This window comes from Mandrillus leucophaeus, unplaced genomic scaffold, assembly GCF_000951045.1.
Source record: "Mandrillus leucophaeus isolate KB7577 unplaced genomic scaffold, Mleu.le_1.0 Scaffold916, whole genome shotgun sequence".
In the NCBI taxonomy this organism is placed as follows: domain Eukaryota; kingdom Metazoa; phylum Chordata; class Mammalia; order Primates; family Cercopithecidae; genus Mandrillus; species Mandrillus leucophaeus.
Genome location: NW_012109986.1, coordinates 1,021,641 through 1,045,247, shown reverse-complemented (window position 1 = coordinate 1,045,247; position 23,607 = coordinate 1,021,641). Strand labels below are relative to the sequence as shown.

At 32.7% G+C, this 23,607-nt stretch overlaps 1 protein-coding gene across 1 annotated transcript in view; it reads right to left on the bottom strand.

Moving 5' to 3' along the window:
* The window catches only part of NBEA (neurobeachin), a gene marked incomplete at its 3' end in the record, with an annotated part of 753,742 nt that overhangs the window by 580,139 nt on the left and 149,996 nt on the right, over window positions 1-23,607 (bottom strand). Inside the window, exons 9-10 of the mRNA XM_011969865.1 lie at window positions 20,552-20,749; window positions 19,806-19,939 (exon numbers count right to left, since the gene is read on the bottom strand). Of these exons, the coding sequence (XP_011825255.1) occupies window positions 19,806-19,939; window positions 20,552-20,749 (332 nt within the window). The remainder of the gene's footprint in view (window positions 1-19,805; window positions 19,940-20,551; window positions 20,750-23,607) is intronic.

The following is a 23,607-nucleotide window of genomic DNA, read 5'->3' as shown; positions in this document are numbered from 1 at the left end:
ACCTAAAACCCAATGCAATAGCAATACCACATCTTTAAAAAAAAAAAAAAAAAAAAAAATCGTTATAATAAGGTATAATTGACATGGTGGACGTAATAGTAAATAGATGGCCATCTTCGAAGAGGTACAATTTCAAACATAATTTAACAAACTTACCAGTAACTAAAATGCATCGGATTGTTGCAGGGCTCACAATAAACTTGCAAAATTCTGTGTACTGCCATACAAAATTTCTCTCCATTCTTGCCTATTTCCAACTCCCCTAGATACAAAGGCAAATATAAAGGATACTTCAGCCCATTCCTATATCTCCTACATACCACTTCCTGTCTAGAACACATCAGTTCATCTGTAGAGGATCTAAATATATACTATAGGATAAACCAAAAAGCAAGTATCTGAGTCAGCCAGAACTAATACAACATAGAACATTCTCTTGAAAAGTATAGCAATACCTGGGAACAGATTTTCAGAGGAGTATTTTACTTCACAGACCAAAAGTATGCTGATTATTATGTCATGATATATAATTGCTAAACTTTTCAACAGACAGTACCATAACACATGTTCTATAAGCAGCAATTCTACTTCAGGAATGGATATGAGTTTGTAATCCTGTATCTTTTTGAGGAAAATGATGCTAATAACCTAGTGGGTGCTTTTTCTTAAAAATAATTACCATCTTGTAATTCTTAATAAGCTTCATTTAAGTTAGAAAATAATATTTATTTCAAGTATCAGATTCTAAAGGGCTAGACCATGGGAAAAAATGAAAGAAATAGTATAATAATACCTCTTATAAATTGGCATATTTATTATTTCTCCAGAGCTTTTTGGCCTTTATTGATAAAGAATACAACAACAGTCTTGGCCCACAAATACCTGAGAATATTTATTAACTATGTATAAACATAACTAATTTGTTTATAATAAAAAAATATATATTTCTATTTCATTAAAATTTAAATATGAATTTTGACTTATTTTACTATAACTTTATCCATTTCAATTTGTATTTAACTTTTTTAATAACTAATGTAGATAACTCATGTAATGTGATCCATAAAGTTTTATTATATTTCAGGTACTTATATTATTTAGAATTCAATATATCATAAAGATACACCTAATTCATAACTAAAATGATTAAAAGTGAATATATAAACCTAAGTTCTTTTCAAAGGTAGCTCTCTGAAGACATAAACTGGCTATTCAATTTGGTCTTTACTGAAAAAACTAAGTACCACAAGTAGATTGGCTTTTTAAATAACCATCTTTTTATTAAGAAGACTGGAAATACCTTCCATAAAAAGTAAAGATTCCCCCTAAAATCTAATACGTCCTCCCCTTATAAAAGAATGTTGCAAAGTAATTGATTAAGTAGATTAAGTCCCAAATCAGATTTACAGTATCAATAAGGGGGAAAAAATCTTCGGACATTTTCAAAAGGTTTCATCTTTTAAGCCGACTTTAGGACTGAATTACAGTGAAATATTTTAAAAGATGATGACAATTATGTAAAATATTTAATATTATATTTCTATAGTATTTCTCTCACTACATAACGCCTCCTAAATGAGAGTGATCACAGCAGAAATAATTGATTTCACTGTATGTTAATCAATTCAAGTCCACATCCAAGACAATTTCGCCTCCAAGATAATTTTCGGTGACACAAAAAAAACTCACAGTAAGTTGTAAGAGTTAATTTCCTTCATAGTTCAACATTAGAAGGGGCAAACCCATATGTTTCTAACTCCAGGTACATTTAGCAGTCACTTTTAGACAACGCCCTCATGAAGATGTGATCTCAGAGAAGACCAATGCCTACACAGGCAGTGAATGCAGGATGAAATAAGGAAAACTGTGAAATGCAACACAGTAAAATACAAGGACAGATGGATACATAAGATAGTACATGAAATCACTAAGTCTGCCCCTAGCCGTGAAATCTCTTCTCAGTAATTTCTACCTTTTCCTTCATCCTGATAAAAAGGCAAGGCAGCCTTATAAGTTGAATTGCTACCACTGTCATGGATATTTAAGAGCATTCCTTTGAGGCTCTATTAAAAGTTAGGTTATTACTCATGTCTTCCTTTGTCTTGTCAGAGATTTTTAATTTTATGTTGTATACCGTATCTTATTTCTGACAAATATAGTTTTAAAAAAGTATAAAAAAGTGCTTGAAACATGTCAATTTATGTTCTGAAGAAAACAAAATGTTTAAATTTTCATATGTAAAAAAATTCATTCTAAATCTCTTATATTACTATATATTAGTATACAGTATGTAACAAAATTTATATAGTTTGAGAGCAGAACGCCTTTTTATTATAAGCTCCTTTCATATATTTACTAAAAGCATTCAAAGGTAAAAGAAATAACTTTCACAGTCTAATAGTACTGCAGTTTAACCCCAACTAACATGCCGCCCCTTACAGTGCACTAAATGTCATAGTCCCTTTATGAAAATGTCCTGGGCATTTTACAAATGACAGCCACCACTATAGTAAATACGGATAGATGAATGCTTTAGAAATTTAATAATGTAACTTCCTAACCCCTAAGGAGAACTTAAGTTCTAAATTGGAAAGAAAAATTAGAAACAGGTCATAATTACACACAGATGATCTTAACTATTTATGCATACTCTAATGCCCTTCAAGGTCAAAACATGCCACAGCAGGAAAGCCAAATGCCCAGACCTTTATCTTGGTGCTGGCTCCACTTTCACCTAAGCCCCAGCCTATTTAACAGAAACAGGATTAACATACACTAGAAGTGCTGGAATTTGCAAATGCAAGAAAATAAAGATAAACAGCTGACTACACAAAGTTGAAACAATTCTTTAATACTTAGGCTTTACACAGGCCAGGAATTTTCTATTCTTTTAATAGTTAATTTTATTTTTTAAATTGTCATACAATGAAATTTCTTTCTCTCTCTCTTATTTTTTTTTGTGTGTACCATTTTGAGAATGTTAAATAAATACATAGATTTGTATAACTACCACCACAATCAAAATATAGCCCAGTTCCATCACACCAAAAAATTCACTTGTGCTATCACTTTTCAGCTTTATAGCCGCACCTTCTCAATACCCATAAGCTCTAGTACTTATCCCTTTTCTCTATCACTATATATTTTTACTTTTCAAGAATGTGACATAGATGGAATCACACAGTCTGTAACCTTCTGAGTCTCCCTTTGTAAGCTCAGCATATTGTCTCTGAGAGGCATCCAAGTAAGTACATATATCGAGTCCATTCTTTTTAGTTGATGAGTAGTATTCCATTGTATTAATGGATGTTCCACAGTTTGTATACCCATTCATTTGTAAAGGCATTTGGGTTGTGGAATAGCAATTGTGAATAAGGCTACTATAAACATTCACATAAAGGCTTTTATGTGAACATGATTTTCATTCATTTCTCATAAATAAATGCCCAGGAGTAGAAAGGCTAAACTATACAATAAGTGTAAGTTTAACTTTATAATAAACTGCCAAACTATATTTCAGACTGGCTGACCCATTTGGCAATCTCATCAGTAATAGGTTCTAGTTGTTTTGCACACCTTCACCAGTATTTAGCTCAATAGCTATTTTTTATTCTACTAGGTATATAATGGTATCTCATAGTTTTAATTTACATTTCTCTGTTGGTTAATGATGTTGAACATCTTTTCATGAACTATTTTCACATCCTTATATTCTCTTTGGTAAAGTGTCTATTCTTTTGTCCACTTTTAAAAACTGAATTGTAGTCTTACTGTTAAGGATTGAAAGTCCTTTATTTATTCTTGACATAAATCCTTTGTCAAATAAGCAATTTGCTGTTATCTTCCTCCAGCCTGTACCGTGTATTTTCATTGCATCTTTAGCATAGCAAAAGTTTTCAACTTAGACAAAGTCAAAATGAAATGTATCCTTTTTTTAAGTGAATTATGCTTTTGTCATCACAACTAAGAAAGCTTTGCCTACCCTAAGTCCCATAAATTTCCTCATATGTTTCCCATAAAAGTTTTATAGTTTCATGTTTTATATTTAGACTTAGTTTTTTGAGTTAAGTTTCATATAAATTGTGAGGTTTAGGTCAAGGCTCATTTGTCTGGCATAAGATTATCCTTCCTCCATTAGACTACTTTTGCACCTTTGCCAAAAATTAATTGTCCATATATATGTGGGACTATTTCTGGACTCTATTCTGTTCCACTGATTTATGTGTTTGCTAATACCACACTGTCTTCATTATTACAGCTTAAAAGTCAGTCTTAAAGTCAGGTAAGTATAATTCTTCCAACTTTATTCTTTTCCAAAACTGTTTTAACTATTCCAGTTGCTCTGTCATTCAACATAAATTTTAGACTCATCTTGTCTATATTAATGAACATATTCACCTGGGATTTTAACTGTTACTGTGTTACATGTATCTACCAATTTAATGACATCTTTATATACTGAGTCCATGAATATGACATAGCCCTAAACTTATTTAGATCTTTGATTGCTGTCATCAGCAATTTGTAGTTTTCAGCACACACATCCTATACACGTTTCATGAAATTTGTATCTCGGTATTTAAAATTTTTGAGGCTACAGTTAATGGTATTTTTAAATGTGGTTTCACATTGTACACTGTTAATATAAAGAAATATAAGTCATTTTTGTATGAGAACCATGTGTCTTGTGACACTAGTGTGCTAAACATGGCTTACTAGTGCTAGAATTTATGTGTAAGTCATGTTCTTGAGAATTTTTACAAAGACAATCATGTCTTCTGTGAAAGCAGATAATTCTATTTTTTCCTTTAAAATCTGTATGACTTTCTTTTTCTTACCTTATTGTAGCAGCTACAACTTCTAATTTGGATTAGATCCATGTACGCACAACTCAGGGCTGCATTTCATTAAAGACTTTTATAAGGTTACTTTCTCATGTTCTTCCCTTTCCATGATATCTCTGATAGAAATTCTCAGTTCTGGGGCTCTGCTTTTCAGTTCTCCTGTCAAAACACTGGGGCTTTAGTTTCTCTGCTCTGCAATGTACTTCTACAAGCCTGTTCACACCCAGGGCCACTGGCAGAAAAGCAGAGAGATTAAAAAGAAAAGGGTGTTTGTCCCACCCTATTAGGACTCAAGCTCTACTGATCAAAGAAAAGCCTCCCTCAGAGTTTTGGCTTCTATAGGCTTCCATTGGTGATAAGACTACATGAGGGCTGGGTCATGACAGAACAAGGTGAAGAAAAGATAAATTAACCAGGCACTCTGTACTAGAACTAGAGGATTTCTCCCAGAGTTGTCTCTCACTACACCCTGGTGCACAATTTCAGGTTTTCAATTTAATTCATGTTGGGGAAAAATGAAGGGGCAAAAAGTATAGTGAACTCACTTCCAGTTCAAAGGCATTGTGAATTCTGCTCTTATTCCTCACTCTACCTGCTATTATTCACTTTTCAGAGCTCTGAAATAGTGGCTGCATGAATTCTGCCCATGTAAGGTGTTATTCTTGCATTGAGTAGGAGAAACAGGGTAGGGTGTGCTCACTCCACCTTAACCAGAATTGGAACTGAATTTTTTGTTTTCTGACTGACTTAAATGAAACTCTAAGCTAAGATGACTCAAAAAATCCTTCTGAGTCCCCACATTTAGATCTCAACATACTAACTGGACAAACTTATTCAATATGCCCAGATATTGGCATACAGCATCGCATCGGTTAAAGTCAGCTTTAATACTGCTATGTCATCACATCTCTAACAGTCGTCAAATCCTTTCACACCAAAAACCTGTAATTCTAACCAAGAACCATTGCAACCCACTAATTTTACCAGCTAAGAAACCAAGTATGCTAGAGACGATGTTTGTTATTAATAATTCCTATGTCATATGCCTACTTCTTGTGTATACAGAAACATTTCCTAACCCCATTATAGTTAATTATGTGATTAAATCAACTACATGTTATCAGAAATCTCTTGTGGGTTACAACAATAAAAAACCTAGCATAATTCTCTAGTCCCACTCCTCGCCTCCTATGATGAATACTGGCTACTCTGAAATATGATGGTGAAACCCAAAACCTTAGATTGCTGACGAAACTATATTTGATCACAGGAACGCTACATAAACCTTCACTGTATAAAGCCACTAAGATTTCATGGCTAATTTGATATCATATAACCTACATTGACCAATACAACCAGATTTAAAAAAAAAAAAAAAAAAAAAAAAAAGCTTGTATACTGCTATGTATTTCAGAGTCCCTACCAGCCTAATATCTAATTTTTATTTATCTTTCTTATCAAGTACTCCAGTAAACTTGACCTGAACTATACTGGAAAAGCCAAAATTTTACTAAGTTCTACTAAAAACACCACCTTGCATTTTCCTAAAAAAGAAGCTATCTGGGATGCCCCCAGACCATACAGTTTGACAAATCCATATGGCTATGGCTAACTATGGAAGCTGGATTATATTACAATAGCTCAACGACCATAAAAACTGGCAGGCTGTCATCACAGAACCAGAAAACTGAAAGGACTTATCACTTTCTTAAACAACATCTGTCCAAAGTCCCTATATTGAGTTTTCCTAATGATATTAAACCTGTTACCTTTCTTTTGAAGTATGGAATTATTTAGGGTACATTAATGGAGATTCAAAAGGACAAACAATATCCAATTGCTTACTACAGTTTTCTCCTTAATCTCATAGCAGCTTGCTTGCCTCATAGATTGCATTCAGTTTATGGCTGCAATAATATTGGAAGATTTTTCAGCCTCCATAATAGATTCCTGTCTGACATTAACTATGGTAGGTGATACCTCAGTACCTATCCAAAGTACCAAAATACTGCACCTTTCTAATGCCTGGAAGATAAAAACTCTTCTTCCTCCCTGTGTGACATTACTACTGGTGCCCCATACCAACCCCTTTATTCCAAACTCCAGCTATAGAAAACTTGACCACTTGATGAAAACCAACATCATTTAACAAACCTACTTCAAAATCTTCACCTTACCTCTAATGTAAATCAATTATAGTCTACAAGATTCTCTGGCTATACCATTTGTTCCTATATCAGGTAACAAAAAGTTTTATTTTGCTTCTGAATATTCTGTCCATGTGTCTAAAATTGTGTAAAGCTGATTCTCTCTCTAGAGCATATATCCGTTCCTTTCATAAATGTCGACTTTTGGGCTGTAATGTTGATAGATGCCATGACTTCTTTTATGGTTCTGAAGCTGTTCATGATTTTACACAATCATATAATAAGAATTCCTTGCCCACTATTGAAAAAAATCTCCCTAGCATATTATTTTAATGCTACTTTATGACTTACATCATTTACAACTTCCTTCTGCCGTAACTATTATAAAATTCATTGCTGACCAAAAGCTGTATGATGATGTTAATAGTGGCTCATGTTTCAGCCAAAGCTGTAGTCCCTACCACTTCCAAATTCATCCTTTCAATTTTGTGCTGACTGGACTTCTCCAGAGTGTACTCTAAAATTTCCTTACATAAGATAAGGTACCAACTTTAAGGGAAATATTTTTAATATAAATATTTTAATTTTTAAATATAGTTTTAGGCATGAAATCTCTTCCTAGATCAATATCTTGAAGTATTTTCCCTATACTTTTTCCTAGTAGGTTATTGTTTCAGCACAAATATTTAATGGTTAAGACCTCAAAAGTACAGACAACTATAACAAGAATAGACAAATGAGACCATATAAAACTAAAAAGCTTCTACGCAGCAAAGAAAACAATCAAAAGAGTGAAGAGACAATTTGCTGAACAGGAGAAAATACCTGCTAACTATTCATCCTACAAGGGACTAATATCCAGCATATACAAGGAACTCAAACAACACAACAATAAAAAAAAAACCCCCTTAAAAAGTGGGGTAAGGACATGAATATACATCTCTCAAAAGAAGACACAGAAATTGTCAACAGGTGTATGCAAAATTATTCAACATGACGAAGCATAAGAGGAATGCAAATCTAAACCACAATGAGGCATCGACTTACCCCAGTTAGAATGGCTATTATAAATAGAACAAAAAATAACAGATGCTGGTGAGGATGTGAAGAAAAGGGAACTTTTGCACACTATGAATTAATACAATCACTATGGAAAAGAGTTTGGAGATGTTTCAAAGAGTTAAAATAGAACTACCATTAAACCCAGCAATCCTGCTACTGGGTATTTATCCAAAGGAAAGGAAATCTGTATATCAAAGTGATACATGCACTTACATGTTTATCACAGCACTATTCACAAAAGCAAAGCTATGAAATCAACCTAAGTTTCCATCAACAGGCAAATGGCTAAAGAAAATTTGGCATATATGCACAACAGAGTACTATTCAGCCATGAAAAGAAACGAACTCATGTCATTTTCAGAAACACAGATGGAGGTGGAGGTCATGATGTTAAGTGAAATAAGTCAGGAACAGAAAGATACCACACATTCTCACTCATATGTGGGAGCTAAAAGAATTGATCACATGGAGGTAGAGAGTAGAAAGACAGATACAAAGTATGGGAAGGGTATGTGGGTGGGAGGGAGAATAAACAAAGGTTGGTTAGTGGGTACAAACGTACAGTTAGATAGTTGGTAAAAGTTTTCATGTTTAATAGCAGTGTAGAGTGACTATACTTTGCAACAATGTAGTGTACATTTCAAAGTAGCTGGAAGAGAGGGCTTAAAATGTTACCAAAACGGAAATGATAAATACTCAAGGTGATGGTAATGACCAAATACCCTGACTTGGCCATTACACATTCTATGAATGTAACGAATATTCACATACACCTATAAATCTGGCAAAGTGTTTTTATCAACAAAATAAATTTTGAAGAAAAGAAAAAAATATGCTTAAAAACAAGATTCACTATTTTATACTCCACAAATTGTTGTTAGATGATATAAAAAAATCTTCTCCTGTTCTTTGCACGTGAATTGGCACAAAAAGTAAAAAATAAAAAAAGTTATGCAAACAAACATTGTTAATATCCTCCAAATTGTTTTCTCAAATGCCTCACACATACTATCATTCCTGCCATATTTGCTACTTGCAAAATGGAGGTAAGCATTTAAAAAAAAAAAAGCTTGTCCATCTTGAGAGTTATTAATAAATATTTAGATTGAATTTGTTTCTATGAAAAAAAGTTCAAAAAATAATATATGTATTTTATGAAGATAGTTAAATAAATCCATTAACAAAAGCTGTCATATAATATTTAACACCCAGATTCAGAGTACCTTGCCCATTAATAAAGACATTGCAAAGGAATTGTCTCAAGGAGATCAACTTCAACAATATTTTCACCACAAATACCACAGAAAATGCCAAGATAGAATTCAAAAATAATAGCTAGGCTTTGTACAAAAATTAGGCTCTAATAGGCAGATACTCGTAACCCTGATGAGATATACAGCCACCAGAAAAATAGGAATCCTGCTACTCCTCCGTGAATTACTGAGGGCGAGGCACGTGAAACTTCCCTCTAGGCCTTCCAGCAGCAAGCCATACTACAAAACATTTATGTATACATATTTCATTCGATGTTTTAAATCATAAAGTAATTGTGTTAAGGCAAACTTTTTAGAGGTATAAAAAGCCCTACTGATAAACTTGGGATGATGAATGCCAGCATCTTTGGTCTGACATTGTATCCTCATTAAAGTTCCACCAAGACTTGCTGGAAGGGATCATACCTGGTCCTATTCACTACTGCATAAGATACCAAAGGTACCAAGTCCTGTATCCCATTTCCAACTATAAAAATATTTGGCAGCAAATAAATGTATGTGTCTCATACCTGACTTCCACATTCATTTCACAGGAACCAATTAGTGTAAACTTTTTACCCTGTGCTTCCTAATAGTACTCATCTACTAGAACTCCTTATGTTCCTAAACCTATTTAAGTCTGGTCTTCAACTATCTTAAGGATGTGCTACCTAGTGTACTTGGCTGAGTTACAAGGGGTACATGCCAAATACCCAAACTGCTGAGTCAGCTTTACCACCCCAAAGGACAATATATGCCCTCCTCTCCCTGACAAAAATATTTTCTTCTTCCAACCGAGCCTTATCGTGACCTGCCCTCCAATTTCAGCTTGGACTTCCTGATAAAGAATATCTAGAAATTACATAATTAAAGGCAGAGGTTTTGCTCATAACCTCTTTGTCAGAGGAGATATCAACCTTCTTTTTCTATCAGATAAGTAAGATCCCACTCGAGTCCCTGACTACTATCCTCAATAAAGTTACGTCAAAATGATCCTGCAAAGGACTTCCATGTTTCTAAATGCTGGATCTATTAATAGGCACCCATAGGCCACCAAAGGAGAGATCCTCAATGATATCAATTGAAATAATATGTATGACAGTTGTACTAGGAGGGACAAAAGTTACCTGCATGTTCTAGATATGGAACTAAACAATTTTTAAAATTTTATATGGTACCTGACCCCTACACTCTCTTGAGAAAATAATTTGAAGGTGCCATCTCAGCATCAGGCAACGATTGAAAAGGGAGAATTGTGTTGTTCTAAAAACTACACAGTGGAGAAAGAAACAAGCATCTGTACCCATAGTTTAGAAATGGGTAATATTACTATTATAATGATCTACTACTACTATTTCTTTAGTATGGGTACCCATACTATAGAAAATTTATCATTCAAGCCATGCAGTATGTCTTGACTCTTCCTGTAGAAAACGTATAAAATGACCATGAATTAAGTGAAAATAAATAGTTGCAAAAGGGCTCCCATCCCATGAGAGAAGTAAAATTTTAGGGAAAGTTTTGGAATAGGTTAATAGTGAGGGACCTAACCTACTTTCTAGATAAAATATAACAAACATGATGGACTATTTTCTATTATTTCTATGTAGCTTAATAAATGATTTTATTCTAACCAGCAAATGAGGAATATGTGCTTTCTTAGGTAAAAAGATACCATCCATGCATTCTATATGGGACAAAATAGCCACATTTTTATTAGTATACTATCCACACATTTATTAGTAGTATACTAAGAAAAAAATTGCCAGACTACAGCAGACCAAAACTTGAGACCTATATTCTTTACCACTGAGTTTTAAATAAAATACTTTCTCTTTAAAGCTTACATTGTTGGATTCTGGTTTATTGAATGAATATGTATGTTTCTATCTTTTAACAGTTAATGGTATCTCCAGGTTATATAACCTGTTACTTTATATTAACAGTTGTTTTATGGTTCTATTCCCATTCTCTTGTTTTCTGTATTTTTGTAACCATTACATTTTTAATTTTTACTTTCTCCAGTAAATCCAAAAGAAGGCACATATACTGTTTTTAATTCAATGAGAAGTTATCAGAAGGAATTAGAAAAACATTCTTTATTGTTTCCCACACCTGATTTTGTAACAGAATATTCTACAATGCCTGGCAAAAATATAGACTTTGGCCATCATCTCTAAATTCTGATAGTATTGTCTTGATGTCAGTCTTATGGTATTCTGCTATTTCATACAGGATCATTTTGCACCCTAATTTTTACCAAAATTTTCTTCTAAATTCCTACTAGTAGGTTTTTTTGTTTGTTTGTTTGTTTTGTTTTGTTTTGTTTTGAAGACAGAATCTCGCTCTGTCACCAGGCTGGAGTGCAGTAGTGCGATCTCGGCTCACTGCAACCTCCGCTTCCCGGGTTAAAACAATCCTCCTGCCTCAGCCTTCCGAGTAGCTAGGACTACAGGCATGTGCCACCACACCTGGCTAATTTTTACATTTTTAGTAGAGAGGGGGTTTCACCATGTTGGCCAGGATGCTCTCGATCTCTTGACCTCGTGATCTGCCCACCTCGGCCTCCCAAAGTTTTATAAGTCTGCTTGCCTCAAGTCTTCAGGATATCGGTTTCCTTCCTGTGCACCATAATACTTTTTCATAAGTCCCATGGGAGATTGTATTATTATTCCCAATTATTGACTTTTCCATCTCAATAAGAAGATTATAAATGCTTGCCTATGGCCAAAAGACTTACATTCCACTCCCACTTCCAGGACATATATTTTGCAACCAAATCCCCTCACTAAATTTGGGCTTGGTTGGTCATTCTTTGGCTAGTAGATTGAATATGACATTCATCTCATTTGACCAGAAGCTACAAGAGCAATTATACTGTTTGACTGAGATTCTTGCACTTCTTTGACACAGGAAAAACATATTCCATATCACAGCTAATCTTTCAATCTAGGACCCAGAATGAGAAGACACAGGGAACACAGCACAACCAATTATGAACAATTAACTTCTGTTGTTTTACGAGGCTACCAGATTTTGAGGTTGTTTGTTACCATACCTATAATTAGTAAATGCTGGATAATATAAGTTCTATAGTGATAGGTTTCTCTGTGCTGATTATTAAACAAGATCTGTACAACCAGGGTATTGGCCAACAAATAATTGGTCATTTGGTATACAGATTGCCTATGGTTCTTCTTATTGTCCACTTGCATGACAGCAGACACTCCATCTCTGTTCTGAAGCTGAAAGCTGGATTTAAGCGCACAGAAACCTTCCCCTTTATTTAGCAGGTAGTAAGACTCCAAGACACCTGAAATGAGGTATTCTGTTAAATCCCCTCCCTAATTTACTGACATTATAAATCCAAGAACTGCAGAAAACCATGTTCCCAACCATACACTGTTGCTGAGGCTGTCCCTATTTGTAGCACCTTTTATTCATAAATACATGGTCTAGAATGTCTCTGCTAGCATTTTCCACTCTTTGTCCTTATTGCTATATATAGGAATTTGGGTTTGGAAAGACTATCAAGAAATGTGACTAGAAGAGGGAAGTAAGCATGACCAAATCAGATGCTGACTTTGTTCTGAGGCAACAGGAAACCAATGAATGACCACAGATGTAAATAATTAGATTTGTATTTTAGAAAGATAACTCTTCTAGCCATTGAAAATTACTGGAAAAGGGCAACAGCAATTACTGGATATATACTAGCTGAAGTAATTAATAATGGGAATCTAAACTAAGGCAGTAGCAATATGGATGGAGAGGAAAGGGTAGCTTTGTGAGGTATTTAAGGAATAATAGCAATAGCTTATCATGATTGTATGTGACAAATATAGGAACAGCTAATATTTTAATTATTCAAAGGGAGGAAAGTAACTGATGAGTTCTCTTGGGGTTCTAATTTAAGAGACTACCTGGAGACAATGTTCCTCAGTAACATTAGAAAATCAAAAGCAATAGAAATTGGGTAGAGAAGAAGTTTATGAATTTTTATGTGAGTCATGTTAAGTTTGAGATATTTTCCACATGGAAATATGGCACCAATGGTTTATGTGTATAAGCCTAAATTGAAGGCAAGCTAGAGATAAAGCACTGGAAGTTACCAGCCTAGGTAACAAGACTGTGAACTTAAAAATTTGAGTAGAATTAGAAATAAAAACCAATAAAATTATAATACTAAATTAACTAGAATCTCTTTAGTATGCTTTACTAAATCTTTTCTTGAAAATTTCATTCATTACGTGTTATGGTCATCACATCTCACCCCTGGATGGAAAAAGAAGAGGGTTTAAACACTTGTGACAATCAGCATTATAGCTACATTCTGTTAAAAGTATTCTGGGTTTCTGAGGATGAATTATGGCATGTGGCAATATTCTTTATAAAGGCAAATAATATTCATTTTAATTTTAGAACTGATACCATTATACCTGCATGCATGACTGTCATAAAATCAAAATAAATGAAGGAAGGTAATGTAAGACAGTTAAAAGAAATGAAATCTATGGCATGAGTAAAATAACAATACTCCTGTTAGAAGATAATAAGAGTGAAAAATTAAAGAAAACAGAAAGTGGAAATGCAAACTAGAAGAAAATTAAGGCAACAAATTTACTGAAGATGTGTCCATGGTCACCAGAATTTCTGCAAAGAATAATTTGTAGTTAACCTTATTGCCAAAAAGGTGCCTTTTTTCTACAGCAAGAGAGAGGTAGTGAAGGGTCAAAGATAAAGCAGAAACCTTGTAATAAGACAAAGAAAAATTTACAGAGAAAAATTAAGTGCTGAGAACTAAACAACATAAAGTAGTATTAAAAGTGGCTTTTGCTAAATTTAAAAAGAAGAAAAATCTATTTGAAAATTAAATGTAATGTTTCCTAATGTTTCAGACAGAATATTTAATGTATTTTACTTTTTACTACTTACAAATTAATTTGCATAGTGAATTCAATACATATTTCATTTTACTCTGCTTAAATCTCACTAACCAAATTACTTCATTTTTCTCCTCTAATAGTAGTAGTGTAAGTACATCAAATGCATTTTTTGTGTCTATTTATCACTTCAAAAATGTTTTCAGTACCAATTTAGCAATTTTTAAAGGCAAACAAAGAAATATGAATCTTAAGACATGTCAGTGGCACATTCTTTCTGAAAAATCTAAACTAAATATAACTGCATAAACGATAGACTAATAAAAATATTTTAAATGCTTTTGGAAACTAAATTACTAATTATATTCTATATAGAAGAACAACCACTTCCATAAGAGAAACAATTATTATAAACACGTACTTATTTTAATTCTTTTCCCTATTAAAAGCAATTACATATTATCTTTAAGTCAGACTAAGTTGGATTAAGAATATGTAATTAAATTTTAACACTATATAACAGACATTTTTTCTGAATTAAAAATCAGGAAACATGGTCAGATAAAGGATTTTCATGTCACTTTTAAGTGTATGAGGAAATCTGGCTAAGGCAGTTAGACACTGAAATATTTAAATTTTCCAGATAATTCTGTTGCTTTACATATTACAATAGTACTAATCAGAATATTAGAATGAAATATTTAATTATTAAGATGTTGCTTAATTATTAAAGTGGCTGTAAAATTCAAGGTAATTACTGGAATAACTGATTAATTAGCAAGATAATATTAAGAAATAAATTGTGATATAAGTTCACTAAACAAACTAATGAGTCATAAATATTCACATTACAAGAGGACTGTTCATATGATAGGACTGTTGCCATAAATGCTTTATAGGATTCTCTAAACACTTTTATATCTTACGTTCCATCATTTTAGCAAACAAACTGTATTTATTGTAATTTTAAAAAATGCTTTTCCCAGAAAAATATTCATATACTTAAGATAATTTATCACTTGAAATTTCTTCTTTATAAAAATTATCATAGTTTATAACATTAAAAATAAGTTTTAATAACTAAGAAGCTGTATCTAACCAACAGACTAGTACTCATGGAAAAAAGTAAAAAGAGAACTCATTAAGTGCCAACTATGTACCAGACGCTATGACAGATACTTTGCATGTCTTATTTTAATTCATACTACAATCAGATAAAGTTGGCACTTATTAAAATCATTCCACAGCTGGCAAAAGTGATTCTCAGAGTGGTCCACAGTGGTTTAGAGTAAGGGCTCTAGAGTCAGGCTTTCAGGACTAGGACCCTGGTCCTGCCACTTACGTCTCTGTGATCTTGAACAAATCACTCAATTTTTCTCTTCTTCACCAGCAAATAATTAGATTAAAATGCATGACTGACAGAATTCAAATATACAGAGATAAAAAACAAAACAGTGGCCATCAGGGGAAAGGGCAGCAGGGCTTGGAAGTGGGGAGATGCAGGTTAGAGGAAATAAAGTACCAGATATGTAGGATGAACAAGTACATCTAATGCACAACACGAGGACTGTAGGTAACAGAATTATACTTTGTATGTGATTCATAATAAGTAGGTTTTAGCTGCTTCCCTCCCCCCAAAAATAGGTAACTATGTGAGATGACAGACGTTAATTTGCTTCACTATAGTAACCTTTTTACTATCTGTTTGTATCCCATAACATCATGCTGTATACCTTAAACATACACAATAAAACTTTTTTTTAAAAAAAGTGACTAGCACATAGTAAGTATTCAATAAATGCCACGTACCACTACTACAAACCCATGAATATCCCATTACCTAACATGAGACACTATAAAACAGGACAGGGATTTGAGTCTAAATTTGTCTTCCACCAAAAGAACACTTATGCAATATATCACATTGCTCTCTAATGAAACTATCTCTTGGTGTATTTTTAATTGTTTGATATACAAAACTCAATTCATACCTTGTTCTAGAAAACATAAATTTTTTTCAAAGCAAAGCTGTCTTAGGTCACACGATGAGGAAGGTTTTATTTTGTATCACCTACATAATTACCCATGTTCTTAAAAAAATAGTTCAACGTAAGAATATGTACTCAATAAGATGTATGTACTCAGTAATATGTATTCAATAAGATGTATGTACTCAATAATACGTACTCAACAAGAATAATATGTACTCAGTCTACATAATCATCCAATTCAAAGGAAAATAAAGTTTCTGTTTAATTTCTTGAGTCATTCTAGACACAAGATACAAAAGCTATGTTACTTCAGAGTTTGAGTTATGCTCAAAAAATTAATCACATACACAAAGTTGCACTAGTAATAAATACTAAATTCAAGACTTGAACCCAAGTTTGTCTGACTTGAATGTCCATATATATAATAACTATAAGAAGTGGCCTTCATAATTTAAAAAGTCACAAAAATTATCCAGCAAAAATAAATTCATCTTTGAAGACTCTAGAAAATGAAATTATTGCTTCAATAATTCGGGGTGGTTTTTTGATACAGAGTCTCACTCTGTTACCCAGGCTGAAGAGCAGTAGTGCGATCACAGCTGATGGCAACCTCCACCTCCTGGGCTCAAGTGATCGTCCTACCTCAGCCTCCCCAGTAGCTGGGGCTACAGGCACATGCCACCATGCCCGGCTAATTTTTTCTATTTTTTTGTAGAGATGGAGTTTTGTCATGTTGTCCAGGCTGGTCTTAAAATTCTGGACTCAAGCAATCTACCGGTCTCAGCCTCCCAAAGTGTTGGGATTACAGGCGTAAGCCACCATCCCCAGCCAATAATTTTTAAAAATTCTAAATTCCCTATATAAAGTAAAAACTCATCAAAGTTGATAAAAACAGTGTAGTAGTGCCAACAGAGGTAAGGCTTAAGAAACACTGAAAATTTTCATTAAAAGGCACTACTTAGCAGAGAAAAGTATGTGGAAGATAAAATGCTTCAGCTTGAAACACAGAGGGCAGAGAAGTAACTTATATGTGAGCTTAGCTCCATTTCTCAAAAAAGCAATTAAAAATTAGACAGTATTGAAACTTTCAGTCATCTCTTTACTATGCAATCAGACTTCCAAAAAGGAGTATATTAAATTTTTTCTGGAAGAGTTAAAAACTTCAAATTGATTATCCTTGATCTAGAACAATTTATTATTGACTAACAATAAGATGATAAATCCTTTTTCAAGGTCCCAATCATCTATACGAACTGATGATATAGCCATAAAACATAAAATTCTATAACCCCTGCACAGTCATGAATCTGTGTTTTTCAAATAGAGGGAGAAATCCCACTTAACAGCTTGCAAAATCAAAGACTATTTCACCAATGCAAATAGTTTTCTATAATGGTTCCCTATAAAACATTAAATAACAAAAGACTGCATTACTGATCCACACAACTGTCCGTACCAAAGAGCAAATCTCAGATATTTAGGATACTGAAATAATTAATGAAAAAGTAATAGATAAGAATTCAAAATAGCACACAACTAAATCACAGGGTGGCCTGGAATTGAGTATGTATTATATTTAAAGAGGAGAGTGGTATCTTTCTTGTTATGTTTTCTATTGGCAAACTATAAACAGGGCCAGGCATAGTGGCTCATGCCTGTAATCCCAGCACTTTGGGAGGCCAAGGCAGGTGACTCACTTGAGGTCAGGAGTTCAAGACCAGCCTGGCCAACATGGTGAAACTCTGTCTACTAAAAACACAAAAATTAGCTGGGCATGGTGGCAGGCGCCTGTAATCCCAGCTACTCGAGAGGCTGAGGCAAGAGAATTGCTTGAATCTGGGAAGCAGAGGTTGCAGTGAGCCAAGAGATCGCACCACTGCAGTCCAGCCTGGGCAACAGAGCAAGACTACATCTCAAATAAATAAATAAACAAACAAACTAAAGACATAATAGACATCACTGAAAAGGTTGGAATTAGTTGATATAGGGAGATACTAGGATGAATGATATAAAAGAACTAAAATCAAAATGAAAATAGGTATGCTGACTCCTCACACTATCTTTTATCTCCATGATGAAATAAATACAAGTTAAATACCAAGATGTAATATAAAAATTAAATGAGTTTTGAAGAAAGACGGTAAAAATAAACATGCATCTTGGATGAATGAACCAGATAACCTATTACATATGGTTTTAGCAGTAAGATTTTATAATATATGTATTTCATATTATTTCATAAGAAATATTTAAATTATACATGGATTTTTCTAGCGGCTACTTCATCTCCCACTTCTTTTCACATTACTGACTAGATTTTAAATTACTGATCATAATGTGCCCTAGTTCACTGAGATGATAAATAGCAAAACATTTTGAATTTAAATAAAGGACTGAAATTTAAAGTTTGATTTTTCCACTAAGCTGAGCTGCCTTCCAATTAGATTATTTAAGATCTACAAGCAAAACAGTATCACAGTAGGACATAACCTCAGGATTCTTTTTCACTTCAAAGCTTTTTACTTTCAAAACTCCAACCTTTACACTATATTGATATAAAAGAAGGCAAGACCCATAGATGGGAAGTGAATGTTATAAATGTACAAATCTCGTATCTATATTTAGATTTATACTTTACATAAAGTTGTTCCCAAAACAGAAATAACATTATTAGAAATACTAAAATGGAATTTCGTTAATAGGTAATTTAGATAATAATTATGAGAAAAAGTATTTCATTGTACCTTAAATTTTTCCCACACCTTCTAGATTCACCATCAATTCAAAATTAGATAACCCATGAAGGAGCTCATCTATATGTATATATACTAATGAAGCACTATAGTGTTACTTTTGGAATAAAATTAATGCTTATCTATATAACTTGCCCATTAAAATCCCCAAGCAGGGCAATGTGTATAGTCAAAATAACTACTACAATTCATTTTTAAATTCTTTTATGTATAATTCTAAGCTATAACATTAAATTAGAGTCTGGCACATGATTTTTTTTAAATAAAAGAGAAACTATAAAAATGCACATGAAATCACACTCATTAGAAGAGATTTAATTTTTACATAAACATGGATTTGCCACTGGTTAGATTTAAGTCCTCAAACATAAACTATATATAAATAAGGGATGATGCCAATTAATATTATGCTAGACTTATGCCATGACAAAAGCATTATAAAATAGTATCACTTTTTAAGATATAAATTATGTAATTGCTAATAAATATTATTCTTTTGAATAACTTTACCCTAGTAATTTTCTTCAACCTGACAGGGTTTCATGGTCAATTCAATCCATGAGTATATGCAAATGATAAGGTCAGGATTAATATTTTCCCCTCAACTACATATTATAATCACTATGCTATCTTTGGTAAGAATTTTCTATTTATTATCAAGAAAGGCATTCCTTTATGATATAACAACCTAAATGTCAGGGTTTTCTTTACTTATTGTATAAATATCTATCTCCATTAGTTCCAAAAAATTTTTATTAGTACTTTAAGGGCAGAACCCAAATACCATAATACATTTATACAGCACCGAGTATATCATGCATAGTCTAAGTGTGTATAAAATATCAGCAATTGTACATGCAAAGAAAACTTACCAGACAGTTGTTTCTACTTGACTGTCGTTGAGCTGCCGATTATCCAATTGGGCAAAAAGTGGAAAAAGCACTTGAATCCCTCCAATTGAATGAATTGCACTATGAATTGAATGTGTTACTATTGCTTTCACATCCTATGTCCAAAAACAAAAATGTGTATTAAACTTCTATAGAACGATTTTCATCACTATTTCCTTGTTCCAAGTACCTTTATAAGGGAATTAAATAACATAGTTGGACATTTTTAAGCCTTCAATTATAATTGCTATATACATATAAGACAAAAAAGTGAATACCTTTGCTAATCACTTTTAAATTTCAAATCTTAGGTTGAGACATTTTTCACTAAAAATATGAAGTTAAAATCAAACGTTATTTTAAAATCAGAAATACTATTGATGGATTTAAGACAAGTAATTTTATTGTTAGAGAATATTAGTAATACATTCTTAAAGCAAAGTATGTTTTTATATCTAACAATTAACGTATTCAGCTAATTGATTTAATTTCAAAGGCTATATAACATACAATAGATATGGCAGATTTCCTACTAAGGAGACAAAGCCAGGGTAGAGTATGTTGCTACAGAAAACAGAGACATTCTTTAAAGTTTCACTTAAAAGATCTGCAAAAGCCAAAAAGAAACAAAAAATCATAGATTTATAGATGAGCAATGTTTGACATATAAAATAAAGTTACTGTCAAATTCTAACAAGAACATGAAAACAAAGCCACAATTCACACACCTGAAGCATTAGAGCATGTGGGGAATGCACAAAAATTGATGCATTCTCTTTTGGTGATGATTCCAGGCAGAGTTGAGCATCAGTGGCCTTAGCATTATATGTAAAGGCAATGCTACTTGCAAGTTTTCCATCATATAAAACCTGTTTATGATGTTCTGCCAAATGAATATCACTCTCAGATTTAAACTTGAAGGTACTCTGAAAAAATAAAACTAAGGTAAACACTCTTTAAAAGCAATAATTAAACTCAAAAGTTTTAAAACAGAGAAACATTTACAATAATAAACTATTTGTGCACCTTTCACGTGTCAGGGACTATTCAGTGGTGTTTCTTACTTTGCTATTGTCACTTTCATTCAGTGAGAGCTAAGTTTTATTATGGCAATAAAGATGCTCAGATCTTCATTTTCTAATTTAAAGTTTTTCATTACTGGCAAAATCATTTCATTAGAAAAAAATATCAAACCTGATATTATATATAAATAGAATTTTACTTGACTACATCATAGCATAAGTTTAATTTTTCTTGTTAACACTTTAAAAAGTATTTACGTAAATAAACAGTGCCTGGCACATGAATAACTTACAGAGAAAAATGACCATCATTTTAGGCTATAAAAAGTTAATATGCAAAAATATTCCTATCCTTACTAAAAAGCAAATCAACCTATGAAATACCAATGACACTCAATAATAATATCACAATATACATACTAAACTCAGAAAAGAAGTTCATTAAAACATGTTATTACTTTCTATGAAAGATAAAAACTAAACATATGCCGTCTGTAACAAGAAAGGTATTGTTATACGTGGTTAAAATTGCTCTACAGATATGAATCTAATAATGATAAATAATATTTAACCTTTGCAATAATCACGTATCAGTATTACTATTAATTTCAACTTACAATTATGAAAATTGAATGTTACAGAAATTAAGATGTAGAAGGGACCAGCACATAATTCTAAGTCTTCTGATTTATAGTCCATATTCAATGTATCGATAGTGAAATCATCTTAAAATCCTGACTCTGCCACTAATTATCTTTTTCATGCTGAGGAAATCATTTAGCTGATGTGCCTCCAATTTTCTTACTCTAATGTTATAATAAGGTTAAATCAAATGTCCCAAACTCAAGTTCTTATGGGAGGCGCACAGATATGCATAAATGAACTGGGCCAGATGGGAACTTCCTCAAACTGGAGAATGTTTGTTCTTTCTAAAAGTGGCCCCTAAGTCAGTTGTTCAATGTTGCTAGTTCTTCCATATTTTTCAAGAGAAACATGAAATCTGAATTTTTATCTAAAATCACTATATTTTAAAATTTAATTCAAACATTTTAACACTTTGCAGACCAAACATGTCAGTTTTTACTTCTGGACTAGTGTGTAGAGACTATCTAATACAAAACTGGATGCAAACCATTAACTACTAGGCATGTGCCAAGACAAGAGCAACATGAATAATTAAAAATTTGTATATGCTGTAGTCTGAAGTATTTCACTGATAATACATTTTTTTGAATGAGGATGGTAGTGTTATCACTAGAATGCTTAAGAACTCAGCATATCTACATTAAAAAAACAGTGACTGATTTAAAACACATAAGGTATGTTGTTAAACGCTGAAATCAGCTTTCTGTGTCTGCATTTTACCACTGCTGAAACATTTGTATATCCCATTGTCTAGAACAAAACTCTTGCTTTCATTTTGTTCATACTGCTTACACCGGAATTTACAAGTTTTAATATATTCTCTTAAAAGATTTAAAATCATTTTGTGGAAATGTAAGATATCTAATAAAATCTATTTTTATTTGGAAAAACATTGGTCTTAGTTTTTCTGAGCCCATGATATATACCATACCCTATTTTGGTTTGTAGGAAGAAAACACGTTTATATAATAATTAATTAAATCTAACACTTTTAGGTTTAAAAAAGTGTGTAACGTAATATAAACATAAAATCCATTAAATAAAGATAATTTTCTTATCTTCCCTTATTTGTAGTATTAGGTTATTTCTATGTCTTTAAATTTATATATAAAGGCGGATATGCGCAATGGCTCACACCTGTAATCTTAGCACTTTGAGAGCCCAAGGTGGGAGGATCACTTGAGGCCAGGAGTTTGAGATCAGCCTGGGCAACAAAGAGACCCCATCTCTACCCAAAAATTAAAAATCAGCCGAGTGTGGTGTCACACAGCTGTAGTCCCAGCTCTTCAGGAGGCTGAGGTGGAAGGATCACTGAGCCCCGAATTTTGAGACCACAATGAGCCATGATCATGCCACTGCACTCCACCCTGAGTGACAGAGTGAGACCCTGACTCTTAAAAAAAAGTTAAAAAGAAAAAATTTTACATAAAAGTATAAGCCTTTATATAATTATCAATATTTATTGTATTATTTCTTTCAGAAGGATTTTCATAGGAAGAACTGTTATATAAAACTGTATGAACAGAACAAGATGAGAATGAGGAGTGATTGCAAATAGGCAGGTAGGATCCTTCTGGGTTGATAGAAATGTTCTAAAATTAAATTGTAGTGATGTCTACACAACTTTTTAAGTTTATAAAAAATAATTGACTTGGACACTTAACATTAATGACTCGTATGGCGTGTAAATTACACTTCAATAAAACCGTTACAATTATTTTAAAAGAAGAAAAGAAGGTATGAATATATTTTGTACTAATTACACTCAAATGAGGAAAGTATGATGCATGCTTTTCAATATGGACCACTTCAGTATAACAAAGAAGGTGGGTGGAAGCAAAGCTGTACTGAGCTAAGGAAATGACTCCAAGTGGTTACTGAATCCACAGAAACAAAAGAAGAGATTCATAAATGATAAATCAGAAGATCAATATAACAAAATCTACAAACATATACTGTATCTCCTTTCTTCTCTCAGCTTCTTTAAAAGACACAATTATTTGAAGTAATAATTATGTCATGTTGGGTTTGTAACATACACAGATCTTACATATGTAACAATAATATCACAAAAAACAGAGAAAACAAATAGAACTATATAGAAGTAACATTTATAT